We start from the raw sequence: 21,931 nt of genomic DNA, 5'->3' as shown, positions 1-21,931 counted from the left end.
TCCTGAGTTTTGTGATCTCAGAGAATGTGAAGGATTGTAACGTGTTAGAAGACTAGTTAGATACATGGGAGCTAAACCATTAAGAGCCTTGTACGTAAGTAGCAGCAGTTTGTAATTGATTCTAAACTTAACAGGTAGCCAGTGTAGAGATGATAAAATTGGGGTTATATGGTCATACTTTCGTGTCCTAGTGAGAACTCTGGCAGCTGCATTTTGGACTAACTGTAGCCTATTTATTAAAGATGCAGGACAACCACCTAGTAATGCATTACAATAGTCCAGTCTAGAGGTCATGAAAGCATGAACTAGCTTCTCAGCATCAGATACAGACAGAATGTTTCTCAGCTTGGCAATATTTCTAAGGTGGAAGAAGGCTGTGTTTGTAATATGGTGATATGATTTTAAAGACAAGTTACTGTCTAATAAACACTCAGGTCTTTCACTGTCGAGCTACTAGTAACAGTACATCCCTCTAAATGGAAGCTGAAGTGTGAGAGTTTCTGTGTACTGGTTATTGAAACAAGAATCTTAAGAATCTTCTGTTCTGTTACATCCCAAAGGTGTTCTACTGGATTCAGGTCCAGAGACTGAAGAACACTGAACAACTGACAACTTCTGCTTTGTTCCATGGTGCTTTAACATGCTGGATGTAACCATCAGAAGATGATGAGTTGTGCTCCTAAAGGGAGACACACGATCAGCACCAATAACGATTAATATGTGATGAGTATTAATGAGCCAAGAAAACCCACAGGAATGTTGTATACTGATGTCATTATGTAGAAACACGAGTGAGAGACACGGTGGATGTGAGGTGCAGTGAAGGTGGTCTGGTCCTGAGCTCACATTACTGCTCTCATGTAGCTCATGACTAAGATTTTATTATTATTTCCTAGTGATTAAAGACTGCTGTCAGGGTTTAAAAAGTCAAAAAAGATGAACGAAATCACCAACACGAAACGACATAAAACACTGACACAAACAAAACCCCAAATCCTTGTATTTTAATACAGAAGAGTAAAAGTACTGTTGATTTCACAATAAGACATCGGTGTAACTGTGAGCTCCTGGTGAGTGAAGTGAAATGAAATGTTTGCTGTAAATGTTAAGATTCCTCGCTTTTGTTTCACATTACACATAAAAAAAACTGAATTCATTTGCATGAATATTCAACAGAAATATTTAAATGGCACATCCTACTACACACAGACACACAACTAGGTGACACATACGTTTTATAAGAGTAGAAAAAAATGAACACTAACTCACACATCATACAACGTTTACAAAGTCCACCTCGAGTGACACTGAGCCACGACGATCCAGAACTTTATCCAGACGAAGTTCTTCATGCTGTTTCACGTTTATCCGTGAAGAGTTATTTTAATGTAATTATAAGTTTTAAATAAAAAAAAAAGATGTAAGAGCAGCAGTTCCTCCCTAACACTGTTCCAAAATCTGATGAATGAATATCGAAATCACTGCAGGATTAAATAAATCACTACAGCTGTGTGTGTGTGTGTTTAAAGCATAGTCATTATTATTTATTATATAAGTGTTTTTCCACAACGATCGTTCTAATCTTTAACTTAAAATTCATTATGTTGAGTTTTTTAATACAAGTGTGTGTCTCTTCGTACAGCAGGTTGCAGTTTTTTCCAGTTATAAGATTCATCATTCATCACATCGTCATCATTTACAATCCATAAACATTAATATTTATCCAGTAATTTAAAAAACCCAGCAGCACAGATTTAAGACATTTATAACATTATAAACAATATTAAAGCACATTTATGAGCTTTCAGTGGTCTTTTCCCATGTGACTGTTCACTTTAGGAACTACCCACTATCCCAGGAGGATATCCCATGATGCACTGCTTGGGGTAAATGCCTAAATACTGTACCCTAGGGAATAGCGAGCAGGTCACTAGTACCGTAGCAGGTACAGTGTTTGATGACTGATGATGACAATCTCTGTAGTGCACTCGTTATTTTGAACCTAACTGCATGAATGAACCCAAAGTGCGCTCTAAATGCTCAGTGTGGTTCAGACGGCGTGTGACTTCATCGCCTGATGTCGGCCGGTCGGAGCTGTCTCTCTCCCTCAGCCAGGAAGATCTGCATGGCTCTGTACAGCAGGTGAACCCCAAGCTCACGCTGACGCTTCGCAGGCCAGGTGGAGACCATCCCATAATAATCCCCTCGCTTCTGATTGGTCAGCATCTTCAGACCTGAGGGGGAAAAAAACATTTACACCGCAGTTCACAGAGAGAGAGAGAGAGCGAGAAAGAAAGAAAGGGAGACAGAGAGAAAAATAAAGAAAGGGAGACAGAGAGAGAAAAAGAAAGAAAGAGGGAGGGAGGGGGAGAGAGAGAGAGAGACAGACAGAGGGAGACAGACAGAGGGAGAGAAAGAGGGAGGGGGAGAGAGAGATCCTGATGTTACAGTCTGTTTAATATCACTGATCACATGACCACAGTGTTTGTACCGATGGCGTCCACCATGCAGGCCTCTCGCGTGTACGCCTCCACAGGAATGACGTTCTGGAAGCAGTGCAGCGAGATGACGCCGTGGCGCAGTTCCACACCTGCAAGATGTGCTGCACCTTCGAGCTGAGTTTCTGTTAAACACCACGAAACAAAACGCCATGGTGTTAGAATACAGCTGATTAGCCAAGAATTTCAGTCAGCTGATTTGTTCTCTCCTGAATTTGCAGGTTCTTCAGGATTCTGTCCAGATCAGATAACGAACCGTTCCTGATGTTAGCACTTAACTTCCTGTTCTTCTCTACAGTATCGTACCTTGGATGATTTGTCTCCTTTGAAGTACTCCAGAGCTTCGTACAGGTGGCTGTAGGGTCGCGAGCGTTTGCCTTTACCCACGTAGAAAATGGAGCTGATGAAAGTCTGGAAACACTCATGAGGCGTCAGCGACTGGCTGCGGTACGGTAGGTTCTTCGTCACTCTGGACACAGAAACACGTTACACAGGATTATTTATGGTGCCGCTGTAAACTTCATGTCACATTCGCAGCATCTGGCAGATGCTCTTGTCCAGGGCGACTAACGTTTTTCTCATTTTATACAACTGAGTAACTGAGAGTTAAGGGCCTTGCTCAAGGGCCCATCAGTGTCAGTTTGGTGGACCTCAACAGTCCAACACCTCAGACACTGAGCTACCACATCCCCCATGTTACCTTTTTATATCATAAACCAAAAAAATAACCTCTTTTTTCCTGGGACTGAGATCAAGGAAACTTGATTTTGGGCTTTACCTGCTGGGTTTGTGTGAGCTTTACCTGCTGGGTTTGTGTGAGCTTTACCTGCTGGGTTTGTGTGGGCTTTACACCAATATCTAATGGTGTACAACAAACTCACCCATTGCCGTTTTTAAACTCGGACCCATGCTGGCCGAGCGAGATCCTGAGGGGGAACAAAGGACGTGACCCACACCGGCGTCCGCGAGGGAAACAAGTTGGCATCAGAAACAGGCTGAGGGGACGCGCAAACCGCGCTCCCTTGCCTAGTATCCTGTTAGCCAACGTCCAGTCTCTGGAAAACAAGCTCGACGACCTCAGGGCAAAGGTCAAGTTCCAGAGGGACATTCGGGACTGCAACCTTCTCTGCTTCACCAAGACATGGCTGAACCCAGCGGTACTGGATCACAACATCCAGCCGGCCGAGTTTTTCTCGGTTCATCGCATGGACAGAACACTGGAGTCGGGGAAGTCAAGCGGCGGTGGAGTGTGTCTGATGGTGAACAACCACTGGTGCAACAGCGCGAGCATCGTTCCTCTTACACGCTCCTGCATAGGGTTGGGTATCAAAAGGAATTTTCCGGTTCCGATTCCGGTTCCAGTTCTGCCTTACGATTCCCGGTTCTGATTCCGATTCCATAATAAAAGAAATGTGAAAAATAATGCACAATACTTAAACAATTCCATTTGTGTTTATTAATCACTCTTTAAATATTTTAAACAGAGCATTTCAATTCATATCAATTTAAATAAATCCAACATCAAATTTAACATTCAGAATTACAACTTACCAAAACAGTTAGCAATTTTTCTGAAGAAAAATTAACATGTCTGCTTTCTCTGGGAGAAGACGAGACCTTTCCTGGCTTATTGTATCTCCAGCTGTGGAGAAAACCCTCTCAGAGGGACTTAAGTAAAGTTGGCTCCATATTCACAGATTCGAATTTCCAGAATCAATAACTCCTGACCTAAACACTCTTATTACACAAATAACGCCTCTTTTTTATAGTAATGTAGAGAGGCAGCTACAACCCAAGTTTCCTCAATATCAGCTTTCCTCTGCGTTGGACAAAATCATAAGTCTCTATGTGTGAACACCTAAGAGACAGATTCCAAGGGACCGTCAGCAAAGTGCAAAACCCGAAAAGCGAAAACAAAAAACAGTCAATAACTTTACTGTAATACACTGTACTGTCACCAGCTCACACACATCACTGTAATACACTGTACTGTCACCAAACTCAGATCACACATCACTGATGTCCTGATAGTTGTACCACAACATTTATTTTTGGAAAATGTGTTTTTTTTTTTTTTTTTATGATGGAGTAGATTTGCTTCCTTGTTGGGAAAGCTTTGGAAATTACTCCACACTTATTTTTAGACATGTTTAACACAAAGCGTACCTCAGCACAGCAGCGCGAGTGACTGATTTCTGTGGTAAACTGCGTTAATTTGGTTGCGTGACTGTAAAATAATTAATATTCATGAGGTAAGACGTGGCTATTTAAAGTGACCGCTCACAGCGCTTTGCCCGTCAACTCATCGGAACCACGTTTGGAACCGAAACTAAAAAATTTCGTGCGGTTCCGGTTCCTGTTAAAAAACAGAAGCGGTTCTGAATAAGAACCGGTTCTCGGTTCCCAACCCTAATCTGTAGAGACCTTTAGAGGCTTTTCCTGGTCATAAAAATTCAAAACAGGTTCTCTTGTTAAACTGCTTTTTAACCATGACCACTCTTTTGCCTGCTCGTCGTTCCACTGACACACGGTGTCTGTTTCTAACAAGCTTCTCAGTGACTTTGTATTTGCTGACAGATTTGGAACAAATTTTCCTTAGTAGTTTATTAACCCTAAGTCTCTTTGCAGGACTTTTTTGTCTCTTGGCTCTGGCATTTTGTCTATTGCTCTGATTTCTTTGTCTGGTTGTATTCCTTCTTCAGACAGTCTTTCTCCCAGGTAAGTGATTTCTCTTACTCCGGACTGGCATTTGTTTTTATTCAACTTTAATCCATTACTTTGTGCTTGATCAATCTAGCCATGGGGGTCACAGTCCAGTGACTTCTGTGCCGGTCCCAAGACCGGATAAATAGAGAGGGTTGCGTCAGGAAGGGCATCCGGCATAAAACATTGCCAAATCTAACCATGCGAGTTGTCAGTAAGAATTTCATACCGGATCGGTCGAGGCCCGGGTTAACAACGACCGCCATCGGCGCCGTTGACCTACAGGGCGCCGGTGGAAATTGGGCTACTGTTGGTCGAAGGAGTAGAGGAGGGAGGAGAGTGCACAGACAGAGAGAGAAGAGGAAAGGTAAGAGTGTAGGACTGAGAATAGGGACTCTGAATGTTGGTACTATGACAGGGAAAGGTAGAGAGCTGGCTGATATGATGGAGAGAAGGAAGGTGGATATACTGTGTGTACAGGAGACCAAGTGGAAGGGTAGCAAGGCTCGTAGTATAGGAGCAGGATTCAAGCTGTTTTATTATGGTGTGGATAGTAAGAGAAATGGGGTAGGTGTGATCCTGAAGGAGGAGTTTGTGAGGAATGTTCTGGAGGTGAAGAGAGTGTCAGACAGGGTGATGAGTCTGAAGTTAGAGATTGAAGGGGTGATGTTGAATGTTGTTAGTGGTTATGCCCCGCAGGTAGGTTGTGAGTTAGAGGAGAAAGAGAGATTCTGGTGTGAATTCGATGAGGTGATTGAGAGTATTCCCACGGGTGAGAGAGTGGTGATAGGAGCGGATTTTAATGGACATGTTGGTGAGGGGAACACAGGTGATGAGGAGGTGATGGGCAAGTTTGGAGTTAAGGAAAGGAACCTTGAAGGACAGATGGTAGTAGACTTTGCTAAGAGGATGGACATGGCTGTGGTTAACACATATTTTCAGAAGAGGGAGGAACATAGAGTGACTTACAAGAGTGGAGGTAGGAGAACACAGGTAGACTACATCCTTTGTAGAAGAGGCAATCTGAAAGAGATTAGTGACTGTAAAGTGGTAGTGGGAGAGAGTGTAGCCAGACAGCATAGGATGGTGGTGTGTAGGATGACTCTGATGGTCTGTAAGAGGAAGAGGTCAAAGATAGAGAAGAAAACTAAGTGGTGGAAGCTGAAAAAGGAGGAATGTTGTGAGGAATTTAGACAGAAGTTGAGACAGGCTCTGGGTGGTCAGGTAGTGCTGCCGGATGACTGGGAAACTACAGCAGAAGTGATCAGGGAGACAGGGAGAAAGGTGCTGGGTCTGTCATCTGGAAGGAGGAAAGAAGATAAGGAGACTTGGTGGTGGAATGAGGAAGTTCAGGATAGTATCCAGAGGAAGAGATTAGCCAAGAAGAAGTGGGATATGGACAGGACTGAAGAGAATAGACAGGAATACAAGGAGTTACAGCGCAGAGTGAAGAGGGAGGTGTCTAAGGCCAAGCAGAAGGCATATGAAGAGTTGTACACTAGGTTAGACACTAGAGAAGGAGAGAAGGACTTGTACAGGTTAGCTAGACAGAGGGATCGAGATGGGAAGGATGTGCAGCAAGTTAGAATTATTAAGGATAGAGATGGAAGGGTGCTCACAAGTGAGGAGAGTGTACAGAGGAGATGGAAGGAATACTTTGAGGAGCTGATGAATGAGGAAAATCAGAGGGAAAAAAGAGTAGAAGGGGTGAACTTTGTGGAACAGGAAGTAGATAAGATTAGAAAGGATGAAGTCAGGAAGGCTTTGAAGAGGATGAAAAGTGGAAAGGCAGTTGGTCCTGACGACATCCCGGTAGAGGTCTGGAAGTGTCTAGGAGAGGCAGCAGTGGAATTTTTAACTAGTTTGTTCAACAGGGTATTAGAAAGTGAGAGGATGCCTGAGGAATGGAGAAGGAGTGTGTTAGTGCCGATCTTTAAGAATAAGGGTGACGTGCAGAGTTGCAGCAACTATAGGGGGATAAAGTTGATGAGCCATACAATGAAGTTGTGGGAAAGAGTAGTGGAAGCTAGGTTAAGGAAGGTGGTGGAAATTTGTGAGCAGCAGTATGGCTTCATGCCCAGAAAGAGCACAACAGATGCAATTTTTGCTCTGAGAATGTTGATGGAGAAGTATAGGGATGGTCAGAGGGAGTTGCACTGTGTGTTTGTAGACTTAGAGAAAGCGTATGACAGGGTGCCAAGAAGAGCTGTGGTACTGTATGAGGAAGTCAGGAGTAGCAGAGAAGTATGTCAGAGTGGTGCAGGACATGTATGAGAGGAGCAGGACAGTGGTGAGGTGTGCTGTAGGTCAGACAGAGGAGTTCACAGTGGAGGTGGGACTGCATCAGGGATCGGCTCTGAGCCCCTTCCTGTTTGCTATAGTGATGGACCAGTTGTCAGAGGAGGTCAGACAGGAGTCTCCTTGGACGATGATGTTTGCAGATGACATTGTGATCTGTAGTGAGAGCAGGGAGCAGGTGGAGGAAAACCTGGAGAGGTGGAGGTTTGCGCTGGAGAGAAGAGGAATGAAAGTCAGTCGTAGTAAGACTGAGTACATGTGTGTGAATGAAAGGGAGGGAAGTGGAACAGTAAGGTTACAGGGTGAAGAGGTGAAGAAGGTACAGGAGTTTAAGTACTTGGGGTCAACAGTCCAGAGTAATGGAGAGAGTGGGAAAGAAGTAAAGAAGCGAGTGCAGGCAGGTTGGAGTGGGTGGAGAAAGGTGTCAGGAGTTCTGTGTGATAGGAAAATATCAGCAAGAATCAAGGGGAAGGTGTACAGGACAGTGGTGAGACCGGCCGTGCTGTATGGTTTAGAGACAGTGTCACTGAAGAAGAGACAGGAGTCAGAGCTTGAGGTAGCCGAACTGAAGATGTTGAGGTTCTCTTTGGGTGTGACAAGATTGGACAGGATTAGGAACGAGTACATCAGAGGGACAGCCCATGTTGGACGTTTGGGGGACAAAGTTAGGGAGGCGAGATTAAGATGGTTTGGACATGTTCAGAGGAGGGAGAGTGAGTACATTGGTAGGAGAATGTTGGACATGGAGCTGCCAGGCAGGAGGCAAAGAGGAAGGCCAAAGAGGAGGTATATGGATGCAATTAATGAGGATTTGAAGCTAGTGGGTGCAAGTGTTGAGGATGCAGAAGATAGGGTTAGGTGGAGAGAGATGATTCGCTGTGGCGACCCCTGAAGGGAAAAGCCGAAAGAAGAAGAAGAAGACTTTGTGCTTGATCCAATACCTTGTTAAGTCTTTCATCATGCTCTTCTGTTGAGGGCCCCATACCACTACATCATCAATGAAGACTCTGACTCCTTCTATTCCATCAAAAAGCTGTTGCACAGTTTTGTTGAAATCTTCTGCTGCTGAGCTGATGCCAAAAGGTAGCCTTTGGAAACAATGCCTTCTAAACGGTGTGTTGAAGGTGCATCATTTTGTGCTTTCCTCATCTATCACTATCTGGTAAAATCCTGATGAGGCATCCAGTTTGGAGAAATAACATGTTTCACTCATTGCACTAGTAATGTCTGACTTTGTTGGAAGTCTGTAGTGCTCACGTTGGATGGCCTTGTTTAAGTCTTTTGGATCTTTACACAGTCTTTGATCTCCATCTGGTTTTCTACTATTATTCTTTAGGTTCTATTTTCTGATTATTCCTTCCTTTATCAGAACTTTTATTTTCTCTCTCAGTCTTTCTTTTAATGCTACTGTCACCCTTCTTGCTGGATGTGTGACCGGTTCTGATTCACCTTCAGCTTTATCTTGTGTTTTCCTGGTAATTTTTCAGGCTATTCCTTTGAAAACGTCTTTGTATTCTTTTATCCAGTCATTCTGAGTAATTCCTTCTGTAGTTGCATCTTTGTCATTTCCTTGTTTATAACATGGTCTCTCTTTATCAATCCAAACTGTATGCACGATTTCAGCCCTAGTAATAACTTGTCTGTTTCCATCCACAAGTACAAAAACACATCCTTCTTCTTTCCTTTGTAGGATAGACTGACTATGCTTATTCCCTTTGTAGGTATAGTTTTGTTGTCATACATTTTCAGATGCACTTTTCTTTGATTTATTTTTGGTTTTCTTTTCAGTCTCAGAAAGTCTTTCATAGGGAGGATATTTACCTTGTGCCCCTGTGTCCAATTTTAATGTGACATCAGTGCCGTTTACATCCATGTGAGCCATCCGCTCTCCTCCTGGAGTAATTTGTTCCTCTTCGATTGAGTCTACGAAGATTGTTGCTTCATCATCATTCATCGCGTTCTGAGGCCTGGCAAATTTGTATTGGCCTTTCTACAGTGAGGTTTGTCTCTTTTAACAATTGCATCCTCACTCTTTTATCTTGTACTCCAATGACTATTTGATCATGTATCATGGAGTCACTCAATGTTCCTAAATGACATGACTGACTTTTCAATCTTAAATCCCTGACATACTGTTCGATGGATTCTGACACTTTTTCTAGTCTGTTTCTGAAGACAAACCTTTCATATGTCTCATTTTTCCTCTGTGTACAATATTGCTCAAATTTCTCAATGACTGCATCATACTTGTGTTTTTCTTCTTCTTCCATGAAGACAAACGTGTTATACACATCCAGTGCACCAGGTCCAGCCACCTGTTAGCAGCAATGTGAACTTTCTTTGTTCGGTTCTATCCAACCCAATAGTGAGGGCATAAAGTTCTAAACTTCCCAGTTTTTATTTATATTTCCTGTCAACTTTAATTCATCTGGTGAACGGATGGAATTCATCATTTTTAATCATTTATCCTGGTACCATGTATTGATGAGACTTACACACTGAGTATCCCGTTCGGAACCCCGTTTATTAACTGCTCACGGTGTTACACACAGTCACAACATCACTGTATTGGTAGCGTTACACTGCCCTCTAGTGGCTATAATATACAATATACACATCTCAATACATTTTTAGCTGGTGATATTTATTGAATTATCAGTAACTGCTGAATCAGACAAGATCCAGACAACAAAAGACATTTTATAAAAGACATTTTATAAAAGACACTAAAACACTTTTGAATCTTTAGTTTTTCGTTCAAATCCAAGGCTTTTTATTGGTCCGTTAAGATGAGATATAGTGATGTGTCGTTCACGAACCATGACTCGAGAATAACGAGTCGTTTTAGGGGAGTGATTCATTCATTTTGTGTTGACTGCGCATGTGATCATTAAACAGAAAAGATTAGTTCACCTTTCGAGTGGTTTGTTCATGACGTGACAGCACCATAGACACTAAGGCAATGCGGTCTGAGCCGGAAACATTTTAATTACATTCTGCTGAAGTGAACGAAATGACTCGAAAAAAGATTCGTTCATTTTGCTGAACGAGAATCAGTGAACCGAATCATCACTAATGAGATATTTTTATTGGCTACCGAAATGCAGAATCGTGATTTTTAAAATAACAAAGTAAATTACTTATTTTAATTTGTACTGAAGTACAAGTAAAATTATAGACTTAAAAATATACTCATAAAAGTACAAATACCCCCAAAAAATTGTACGTAATTACAGTAACGTGAGTAGTTGTAATTCTTTACCTTCACCACTGTTAATAACCGCCAACTTGAAGAATTTAGATGTTTGTAAGAAATAAACGACGACGGATGTGTTTTGTGTTTTATTGTTAGTTTGAACATCTTCACATCTCAGCAGCTTCATTATCCGAATCAGACCTCTGGCTCCTCGGCCACGTGACCTCATCAAGCAAGAATACATTTCTCTTAGGTCAATAATGTTTAAGGAACTAGGTTTAAGGCTCCATAAACACACAGGGTCACTTTAGTGTGTGTAGCTGCTCTGCCTCCTGTCATGTTTTTGAACCAGAGAACTTGTAGGAAACCCATACAAACACTGTGGAGAACGTGCACAGGAACTCAGCAAGTTCAGAAAGTAAGCAGAGGTCCTGTGATGATATCTCTGTGTTGTGTGTAGATGCTGAAGGATTTAACTTTGGATTGTAAAATATGTTGTTAAATAAATTTAATCTCTTGTATTAATTGTTGTAAAATATATTCATAAAATATGAATGATTCAGCTCCCAAACGGCTGGAAATGTGAGACGTGTTCTAACGCTTCACCGCCATAACTGATTTATCCTGGAAAAAAGGTCTGAGGAGAGACTCCTGTCATATACACCAGACCTGGTGAGTTTATTACCCTTAATGCTGAAAAACACAACAGGACAGAATTACAGACACATTTAAACACATTGCTTATGAACAACAGAAGCATAAATACACACATTAGATGTGACATTTTACAGCACACAGTGAATATTACTCAATATCATACAGTAAAGAGACAGTAAGTCAGTAACTCACTGTAGTGTCTTCAGTTTACAGTGTGGATCCTTCAGTAGATCAGAGAGCAGCTTCACTCCTGATTCTCCTGGATTATTATTGTTCAGATCCAGTTCTCTCAGGTGTGATGAGGAGTTTGACCTCAGAGCTGAAGCCAGAGCAACACAACCTTCATCTGTAATACTGCTGTAACGAATCCTACAAGAAAGAAAACCTTCTCACACTTAACACACTCAGTTTTAGTATTGAAAACATGAACTACACAAAATCTTTATATACAGTACATTTACTCTCCATCTCACACACACAACAATGACAATATATCAGATCACTACAATTACAGTTACCACAGAGGAGAACTGGATGTTGTAGTGTTTATTAAAACTCTGTGTGTGTGTGTGTGTGTGTGTGTGTGTGTGTGTGTGTGTGTGTGTGTGTGTGTGTGTGTGTGTACCTCAGTTTCTCCAGTGTACAGTGTGGATTCTTCAGTCCATCAGAGAGCAGCTTCACTCCTGAATCCTGCAGTTTATTGTTACTCAGGTCCAGTTCTCTCAGACTGGAGGAGTTTGAGCTGAGAACTGAGGACAGAACTCTACAGCTTTCCTCTGTCAGATTACAGAGACACAGACTGGAAGAGAAATGATAAAGTGTTTGATTTATTTGTCTGATAGTGAATTGAGGTGTTTCCATCAGTGAGAAATAAAGTGTCTACCTGAACACAAGGTTCTAATATCAGGATAAAAATCTAAAATGAACATCTGTGTATAAACTTGGACTGCTCTTGGACAGATCAATGTGTCTCAGCTCATATGAGACGATGTATTTAACTTTCTGTAAGAAGATAATAACAGAGACGTCACTCTGAACAAACACGTCTCTTTATTTCTAGCAGAGAGATTTTCATACAGTGTGTTCAGCAGCTCTGGGGAAAGTTCTGCTGGAGAACATTTACACATTTACACACTGTCCTTTACTGCTTCATTACAGTGTGTTCAGTGTGTAGATCTGTGTACATTGTACACACTTTTACTTTGTGTTACAAACATTTCAGGAATATTTTTGCTCCCATTGAACAACAGAAACAGGTCTATAAAATGGTAGCAGCTCCATGAGGACAGATAACAGCAGAGAAATTAATTTATTGTCCTCACTGTAAATAGGAGCAGTATTGTGTGTGTGTGTGTGAGAGAGAGAGTGTGTGTGTGTGTGTGTGTGTGTGTGTGTACCTCAGTATCTCCAGTGTACAGTGTGGATTCTTCAGTCCATCAGAGAGCAGCTTCACTCCTGAATCCTGCAGTTTATTGACACTCAGGTCCAGTTCTCTCAGACTGGAGGAGTTTGAGCTGAGAACTGAGGACAGAACTCTACAGCTTTCCTCTGTCAGATTACACACATGCAGACTGGAAGAGAAATGATGAAATATCAGAACACTGATCTCAAACACACAAACACAGCCATAATCCAGCTAAAGTTGAAGATGTAACAGAAATGTCAGTGTGTTTGTGTCACACACACAAATCAGAGGACAGGACACCACATCAGCACATTTACAGGAGCAGGGACGTCTTTCTGCACTCCACAATCTCTCAGCTACAATTTATTATAAGACCATTAGGTCATGTACATAACACACACATGTGAGAGCGAGCAGCCTACAAACACGACACTCTGATCTGTGTTCAAGTTTCTACAACCAACACTGCAGATACAGTGCATTTTATTACAGAAAATAAAGAATTATACAGCTGTACACTACCAGTTAATAACATGACAATACTAGTCGTACTTTACACTCAGTTATATGTTGGATTTCACAGAGACACTAAAACAGTTGGTGTGTGTTGTTCTCTGTGCTCGTACAGGTACAAATCTGTCACCTCCAGACCTCTGATTTTACACACACACTGGTTCAGGTGTTTGGTGTGGACCTGAGTACAGGTGGTGTGTTCACATACGTCCAAACACATCCAAACTAAAGAGAAAGATTACAGTTTTTCACTTTATAAACGATTCTTGATCATGATTTGTATTTTTTATAAAATATAGAGGTGTAAAAATCTCTCATCGATCATAAACAATGTAAATAAAGGATATTAGAAAGAACATTGTACTGTTTACTACAGATGTCACTGTTACTATTTCAACACAACTTAGTGAACCCTTCTTTCTCCACAGAGTAAATGGGATCATGTCTTTCATGCCTCCACAACTGAGAAGTGAACGTGGGGTTTTCTTCTCAAATCTGAGCTCCTTCCCTGTTTACAGAGTGACGTCACATCAGCACGACTGCACACAGCATCAGAAATAAACAAAGTCAAACTTCTTACCTTTAAATGAGTGACACTGTATATACACAAGTATTAGCTTTAGATGGATCAACATACAGACATTCGTTTGTTAAATCTAAAACACTGACTATACACATAGCAGGAAATCTAACCCACCTTGTAGGTAAAAATCTAACACAACACTACTGTGTGTTACACTAAAGGATTTGTGTAGGTGGGCTTCAGGTGGCTATAAGTGACATGGTAGAATGTAGTGTACCAATGTGTAATATTTTATCAGTACATAATGATGAACAGAGAACAAAACCAGTCTGTTATTAATGTTGTACAACAAAAATATAGATTCACTACAGCTGCTTATAAATACAAACACAGTCCACAGCTTAAAATCTCCAAAATCCACAGAAAGTTTCTAAAGAACGAAACCTGACGTCTCTTCAACAGTAACGGTGATAAACCTGACCGACCGTCACGTGCAACCGTCTTTGTGTTCACCGTCTGTTTTTACCACATCCACCATCTTCTGATGCAGTGAACCAGACAAAAAACTGTGTCTATAATTCAACCACAACAGATTAACAACAATCACGACCCAAGAACAAGAATGTGATCGGTCATTAACAGTTTGGTGTCTTTGTCGAGCTCCAAGTAGAACAAAACAGGACTTTTTAATAACAGCGGTCACGACACTACACTCACCTGTGACACATTATTCATCCTCTCTCTTTTTACCTGCTTGTACACTTGATAAGCAAAGAAAAAAGAACCCCATCAAAATAAAAGTCTTCATATAAAAAGTCACATTTAAACTCCATCCTCTACAAACAGTTCAGTGTTAGAGAAAGAAAATCTTCATCACACATCTGAGTTAGCTGCCTAGCTTGTTTCTAACATAATAAAACGATAAAGCTGAACATTTTCCCACTTCGTCTGTCCAATGTGTCGAGGTCCAAAATGATGATTGATGTTTTATTTACCACGAGCTCAGTCCTTGGTAAAGTTTAGCAGTAGTGCAGACTGAAGGAGACTTTTGTTTTTCCTTCGTATTGGGTTAAATATTTAAAAAGCATTTATGTTTTATTTTTATTAGAAAGAAGAATTGAGTAAAAAAGCCATGACAGAGTGAATCTCCCCACAACACTGTGTCACACACAACAAAAGATGAGGAACTTCAACATAAAGAGATACTTGAAGGACATTAGAGTGTTTTAATATTTACTTTTTATATTTTCTATCCATATTGATCCCATTTTGTCAGTCTGATGTTTTTCTCATCTGTGAGAGTTTTGTTAAATGTCACTTTCAAAATAAACAGAAAAGAAAAAGTCTTTCACTGGTGTTTAGTTCAGAAATGTCTTTAGTTCTTAAATGCATGCAGTTATTTTGTAGAGATATTTTTACATAAATTTTAGAGAACACTTAATTTTTCATGATTCATATATAAAAGCTATAAAATGCCTCATATGATGTTATAAGATTTTGTCCATGTGGCCCAGCCCTCAGTTCAGATATAACATGTTAGTGTAAAAAGTGAAACAATCTTCTGTAAAAGTACCAGAGGTTTGTTTAAAGATGATTAGAGGAACTATTAACTAACATTAATCCAAACAGTGCAGTTCAGTGTTACATTAAAATAATAAACCATGCAGTAATACAGTTATAAATAAAAATACTCACTCAGCTTTTCTGGAGGCTTTGACCACTGGCAGCAGCCTCAGAAGACCTTCATCTGATGGATCATATTTCCTCAAATCAAACACATCCAGCTCCTGTTCTGAGGTCAGTAACACAAACACCAGAGCTGACCACTGAGCAGGAGAGAGTCTGGTGTCACTGAGACGTCTGTAACCTCCTCTGTTCAGGTAAGTTTGTACTTCCTGCACTAGTGAATCATCATTCAGTTCATTCAGACAGTGGAACAGATTGATGGATTTCTCTGGAGATGGATTCTCCCTGATCTTCACCTTGATGTACTCCACTGTTTCCTGTTTGCTGTGAGATCTGCTTCCTGTCTGTGGCATTAAGTCTCGTAGGAGAGTTTGATTGGTCTTCAGTGAGAGACCCAGAAGGAAGCGGAGGAACAGGTCCAGGTGTCCATTCTCACTCTGTAAGGCCTTGTCCACAGAACTCCTGAGGAGATCAGACATGTTTAACTTCCTGAAAAGATCAGACAGATCAGAGGTTTGATGTTCTGTTACATTTCTGCTGATGAAGGAGAGAAATGTGTATAAAGCAGCCAGAAACTCCTGAACACTCAGATGTACGAAGCTGAACACCTTCCCCAGGTGAAGCCCAAACTCCTCTCTGAAGATCTGGGTACACACTCCTGAGTACACTGACACTTCTCTGACATCAATGCCACACTCTCTCAGGTCTTCCTCATAGAAGATCAGGTTTCCTTTCTCCAGCTGGTGGAAAGCCAGTTTTCCCAGTGCCATGATACTCTCTCTGGTCTGCTGAGGATCAGGGTCACATTTCTGATGGTACTTTTGGTCCTTGTGTTTGATCTGAAATATCAGGAAGTGTGTGTACATTTGAGTCAGAGTCTTGGGGATCTCTCCACCCTCTGCTTCACCCAACATTCTCTCTAGAACAGTGGCTGAGATCCAGCAGAAGACTGGGATGTGACACATGATGTAGAGGCTTCTTGAAGACTTCAGGTGTCTGATGATTTTATTGGCCAGTCTCTGATCACTGATCCTCTTCCTGAAGTACTCCTCTTTCTGAGGATCACTGAAGCCTCGTACCTCTGTTACCTGGTCTACACACTCAGGAGGGATCTGATTGGCTGCTCCTGGTCTTGTGGTTATCCAGAGGAGAGCAGAGGAAAGCAGATTCCCCTTGATGAGGTTCGTCAGCAGCACATCCACTGAGGCTGACTCTGTCACATCACACAATGTCTCATTCTTCTGGAAATTTAGAGGAAGTCGACACTCATCCAGACCATCAAAGATCAACACCACTTTGTAGGAGTCACAGTCTATTGATTCTAGTTTTCTTATTTCTGGGAAAAAGTGATGAAGAAGTTTCATCAGACTGAGATTTTGCTGCTTCATCAGATTCAGCTCTCTAAAGGGAAGTGGAAACATGAAGGTGACGTCCTGATTTACTTCTCCTTCAGCCCAGTCCAGAATGAACTTCTGCACAGAGACTGTTTTTCCAATTCCAGCAACTCCTTTAGTCAGCACAGTTCTGATGGACTTGTCTTTAAAGATCTCATTACATTTGATGGGTGTCTCCTGTGTTGGTCTCCTGGACGCTGCCTCAATCTGTCTCACCTCATGTTCATTAGTGACGTCTCCACTCCAACCCTCTGTGATGTAGAGCTCAGTGTAGATCTCATTCAGAAGTGCTGAGCTTCCATGCTGTGAGATTCCTTCATTAATTCTTTTAAACTTCTCTCTCAGCTTGGACTTCAACTTTGGCTGATACACAGAGTCGAGTTCTAATAAACAAAGTAATATCTAGTTTAGTAATAAATAGTTATAATGCAAAATCGTACAAACACTGCTATTAATTCCTGACTGATGTACTAAATATTATTGAAGCTGGACCATGAACAGATACAACATGATATTAAAATTACATTTAAAACTAAAAGTGTTCATATCTAAAACTATTTCCTCTCTCTAAAGTGAAGCTGATGGAATAAAGTCATGACTCAGAGCTCTTACTGTTGTGCAGTGTGTTAGCGAGATCTGTGTGGTTCATGTTCTTCAGAACGTGCAGTGTGATCTTCAGCGCTCCATCTCTGACACTGTGCAGATCCTCCTCATCCTCCACCTCCCTCTCAGTGCATGCTGGACTCAGGAGCTTCCTAAACCTCTTCAGCTCATTCTTTATCAGAGTGATGACTTTGTGTTCCAGCTCCTGGTTAGAAACACACAGGAACAGATCTAAATATTATCATGTTACACAGTGAGAGAGGCTTTTATTTTATCAAAAGAAGAAAAGTCTATTTTTATTATCACATCTAAAACTCATACAACTGATTACCCTTAATGCTGATGCACATCAAGACATGACAAGGGATCACAACACACACATTACACACTTTAAAAACAACACACACACCTTGAATATAGAGTCCAGCTGATTTGTGCTGATGTTTGATTTTTGTGGTCTGTGAACAAACAAAACCCATCATGTAATATGAACTATATGTATTCATAGCTGCACAAATCACACACTAATAAATACAGACATAGATATTTAACACTATCCTCTTAACACAATACACTGATTTCAGGATTTCAACATGTTTAGAAACAAATGTTTGAATAAATGAATAAAATCTTTATATTGTCATTAATGTCCCAGGTGTAAATGTTCTTCTGTAGCACCACAGACCCTCCAGCTCAGGGACTGCAGACTGAACTGAACTCTTAAAGCACTTTTCCTCACTGCCAGTCCGAGAGCTGCAGCACTGAACAGTTTAGTGTTTTACTGCTTCAACACCTGATAAAGCTCATGAAGGGCTTCATAATGAGACGAGTGAGTTTGATCAGGTGGAACACTGCTGTAAAACACCTCACTATACTGACCTCACATCAGTAGAACTGTCTCTGTCTCTGAAGTTAAATGGAAGATCCATTGACCAGTCACTCTTCATGGACACACAGCTGGGTTCTGGTGAGTCTGATCTCTTTCTCTTCATCATTCTGGAACAGAAATATCAGCAATAATTAATACTCAGCACTGTTAAACAATGTGTTCATCATTAAACACCAATAATTCCATCTTTTTAATTCAGATCCAGTCTGTACACTTATTCAAACAGGAGACAGGCCTCATAAGTCAGGAATTACACTGATATCAGGAGTCCCAATCACAGCTAACTGACTCAGCTGGGTCTTAAAGCCTGTAGAGTTCACTGACACAAAGCTATGCTGCTCTTATGCTCCACATTACACAGTCCTTTTTACTCTTCTCTCAGTGAATGATTTGTCTAAACTGTTCTTAGATCAGATCAGTGATATATTCACTGCTATTAAACACCTTAAAGCAAAGTTGAGTTCCTGTGTTAACTAGTGAGTGTTTAGAGATACAGATGTGTTCCCATGAGACGGTGTGTATTTATTGCTGGTGAATGTAAAAGTAAGTCACCTCTTGTCTTTCTTTAAGTCCTGTTTTCCAGACACACTCATGTTGGAGGTCATGTCTCCTTCTCCAGATTACAGCGGAACACACGTCAGGTCCGTAGCCAGCCTATTGAAAGGGGGTTCTCGTGGTTTCACTAACCACGCATAAACATTGTTTTCAGTAGTTAAAAAATAAACCTTACACCCTTTTTTATCAGTCTGGGAAGTGACACTGAGATCATAATAAGTTCATAAGCTCAGCAAGCTTAAATTAAACCCTGAATCAGCACAGAGTTCACTTACAGGAAATAGTCACGCTATCAAGTTATAAAACAACCTGTGTACATTAAAGCTTCAGTACAAACCCACAAAACTCTTCTGCATCTAGTGTCACTTCAGTGTGTTTATATATTAGAGCTTTAGATACTCACTGTGTTTTTACTCCTGAAATCTTTTAGTTTTCACTCCACACTAAATGGAGCTGCTGACTTTCACTTTCATTACAGTTTATACTGCAGAGGGGGGAAGGGCAGTGACGCAGACACACACACACACACACACACGCACACGCACAAACACACACACACACGCACGCACGCACACACACACACGCACACACACACACACACACGCGCGCAGGTCCTGTCCCACCCACATTTAATGGTTCCGACGCCCATGACTACAAATATTACACCAAATTGTTTTCATTTGTGGTCCCCACTGCCCATCACATGTCACTCTTACAATTTCTTCTTGGGCAAGTGGGCTCAGTGGTCTTGCTGTTTTGTTGTAGTGATTAATCTGTCTTTCATTTGCAGAATTCCACCTACTCCGTACAATTTGATGCTTTGTTCATAGTTTCCTATTCATGAGCATTTCTGCCGGTGAAAGTCCATTCTCCAGTGGTGAAGCTCTGTAATTCAGAATAGCCAGGTACAGATCACTCCCTGTCTCAGTGGCCTTTTTTTTAGAAGACGTTTCACTATTTGAACTCCTTTCTCTGCTAAACTGTTGGATTGTGGGTACAGAGGGCTTGACGTTATGTGATCAAAACCATAACGTTTTGCAAAGTCCTTGAAACTCTGACTTGCAAACTGTCTGTTGTCAGTTATTACAGTCGTTGGAATACCATGTCGTGCAAATATACCTTTTGTCTTTGCAATTACCTGCTCTGATGTTGTGCTTGTCAGCTGCATAAATTCCAGGTAGTTTGAATGATAGTCCATGAGCAACAAGTAATCTTCGTCATTAAGCTGAAACAAGTCCATACCAACTTTTCCCCACGGCTCCTTCTCTTACATTTTTGTTCCTAAATGTCCTTCGTGTACAAGTTACAGCATCAGTTTTCTCATTGAGATTGGCACAACAATTCTTGTTCCTTTCAGCAAAACTCCATCTAGCACTGACAGTTCATCTTTAAAATGCTGGAAAGGATTTTCCATGTTCTCATCTCCAGGCATGTGAATCCTGTCCATTACTTTCTTTAACTGTTCGTTTTTCAGTGTTTCTTTGGCTGCTTCAACCCATTTTGTTGTTGACACTGGCGTCTGTGCTTTGATAGAGTCCACATGAATTTGCACATCTTTCTCTGTAGTTGCAAACAGCTCCTAAACCCTCTTGTGATGCATCTGTAGAGACCTTTAGAGGCTTTTCCTGGTCATAAAAATTCAAGACCGGTTCTCTTGTTAAACTGCTTTTTAACCATGACCATGACTCTTTTGCCTGCTCGTCGGTCCACTGCCACACGGTGTCTGTTTCTAACAAGCTTCTCAGTGACTTTGTATTTGCTGACAGATTTGGAACAAATTTTCCTGAGTAGTTTATTAACCCTAAGTCTCTTTGCAGGACTTTTTGTCTCTTGGCTCTGGCATTTCGTCTATTGCTCTGATTTCTTTGTCTGGTTGTATTCCTTCTTCAGACAGTCTTTCTCCCAGGTAAGTGATTTCTCTTACTCCGGACTGGCATTTGTTTTTATTCAACTTTAATCCATTACTTTGTGCTTGCATGGCCTTGTTTAAGTCTTTTGGATCTTTACACAGTCTTAGATCTCCATCTGGTTTTCTACTATTATTCTGTAGGTTCTTCTATTTTTCTGATTATTCCTTCCTTTATCAGAACTTTTATTTTCTCTCTCAGTCTTTCTTTTAATGCTACTGTCGCCCTTCTTGCTGGATGTGTGACCGGTTCTGATTCACCTTCAGCTTTATCTTGTGTTTTCCTGGTAATTTTTCAGGCTATTCCTTTGAAAACTTCTTTGTATTCTTTTATCCAGTCATTCTGAGTAATTCCTTCTGTAGTTGCATCTTTGTCATTTCCTTGTTTATGACATGGTCTCTCTTTATCAATCCAAACTGTATGCACGATTTCAGCCCTAGTAATAACTTGTCTGTTTCTATCCACAAGTACAAAAACACATCCTTCTTCTTTCCTTTGTAGGATAGACTGACTCTGCATATTCCCTTTGTAGGTATAGTTTTGTTGTCATACGTTTTCAGATGCACTTTTCTTTGATTTATTTTTGGTTTTCTTTTCAGTCTCAGAAAGTCTTTCATAGGGAGGATATTTACCTTGTGCCCCTGTGTCCAATTTTAATGTGACATCAGTGCCGTTTACATCCATGTGAGCCATCCGCTCTCCTCCTGGAGTAATTTGTTCCTCTTCGATTGAGTCTACGAAGATTGTTGCTTCATCATCTTTCATCGCTTTCTGAGGCCTGGCAAATTTGTATTGGCCTTTCTACAGTGAGGTTTGTCTCTTTTAACAATTGCATCCTCACTCTTTTATCTTGTACTCCAATGACTATTTGATCACGTATCATGGAGTCACACAATGTTCCTAAATGACATGACTGACTTTTCAATCTTAAATCCCTGACATACTGTTTGATGGATTCTGACACTTTTTCTAGTCTGTTTCTGAAGACAAACCTTTCATATGTCTCATTTTTCCTCGGTGTACAATATTGCTCAAATTTCTCAGTAACTGCATCATACTTGTGTTTTTCTTCTTCTTCTGTGAAGACAAACGTGTTATACACAT

The 21,931-nt window shown here is 41.0% G+C and overlaps 2 protein-coding genes across 3 annotated transcripts; both read right to left on the bottom strand.

Moving 5' to 3' along the window:
* Nucleotides 1-987: 987 nt before the first annotated feature.
* On the bottom strand, nt 988-4,112 carry LOC132837684 (ankyrin repeat and LEM domain-containing protein 1-like). The gene is given in 5 exon segments (XM_060857499.1): nt 988-2,234; nt 2,492-2,578; nt 2,581-2,623; nt 2,805-2,967; nt 3,380-4,112. Coding segments are annotated over 5 exon segments (687 nt in total). The 5' UTR covers nt 3,607-4,112; the 3' UTR covers nt 988-2,067.
* A 5,967-nt stretch (nt 4,113-10,079) lies between these two features.
* LOC132837665 (NLR family CARD domain-containing protein 3-like) lies at nt 10,080-19,404 on the bottom strand. 2 transcript variants are annotated; one of them, XM_060857469.1, is made up of 10 exons: nt 19,324-19,404; nt 18,918-19,047; nt 18,356-18,472; nt 17,886-17,934; nt 17,486-17,681; nt 15,489-17,256; nt 12,750-12,923; nt 11,978-12,151; nt 11,545-11,721; nt 10,080-11,388 (listed from the first exon to the last, which is right to left on the bottom strand). In XM_060857469.1, the coding sequence occupies exons 2-10, from the start codon at nt 18,968-18,970 to the stop codon at nt 11,298-11,300; spliced, it is 2,799 nt and encodes a 932-aa protein (XP_060713452.1). In that variant the 5' UTR covers nt 18,971-19,047; nt 19,324-19,404; the 3' UTR covers nt 10,080-11,297. The 2 variants fall into 2 exon arrangements, with proteins under 2 accessions (XP_060713452.1, XP_060713453.1); XM_060857470.1 differs by lacking the exon at nt 12,750-12,923 and having other exon boundaries at nt 10,081-11,388.
* Between the last annotated feature and the right edge of the window lie 2,527 nt (nt 19,405-21,931).

This window comes from Tachysurus vachellii, chromosome 21 (genome assembly GCF_030014155.1).
Source record: "Tachysurus vachellii isolate PV-2020 chromosome 21, HZAU_Pvac_v1, whole genome shotgun sequence".
Lineage (NCBI taxonomy): Eukaryota > Metazoa > Chordata > Actinopteri > Siluriformes > Bagridae > Tachysurus > Tachysurus vachellii.
Note: the sequence above shows the minus strand (reverse complement) of the source record. Positions and strands in the feature narration are given on the sequence as shown.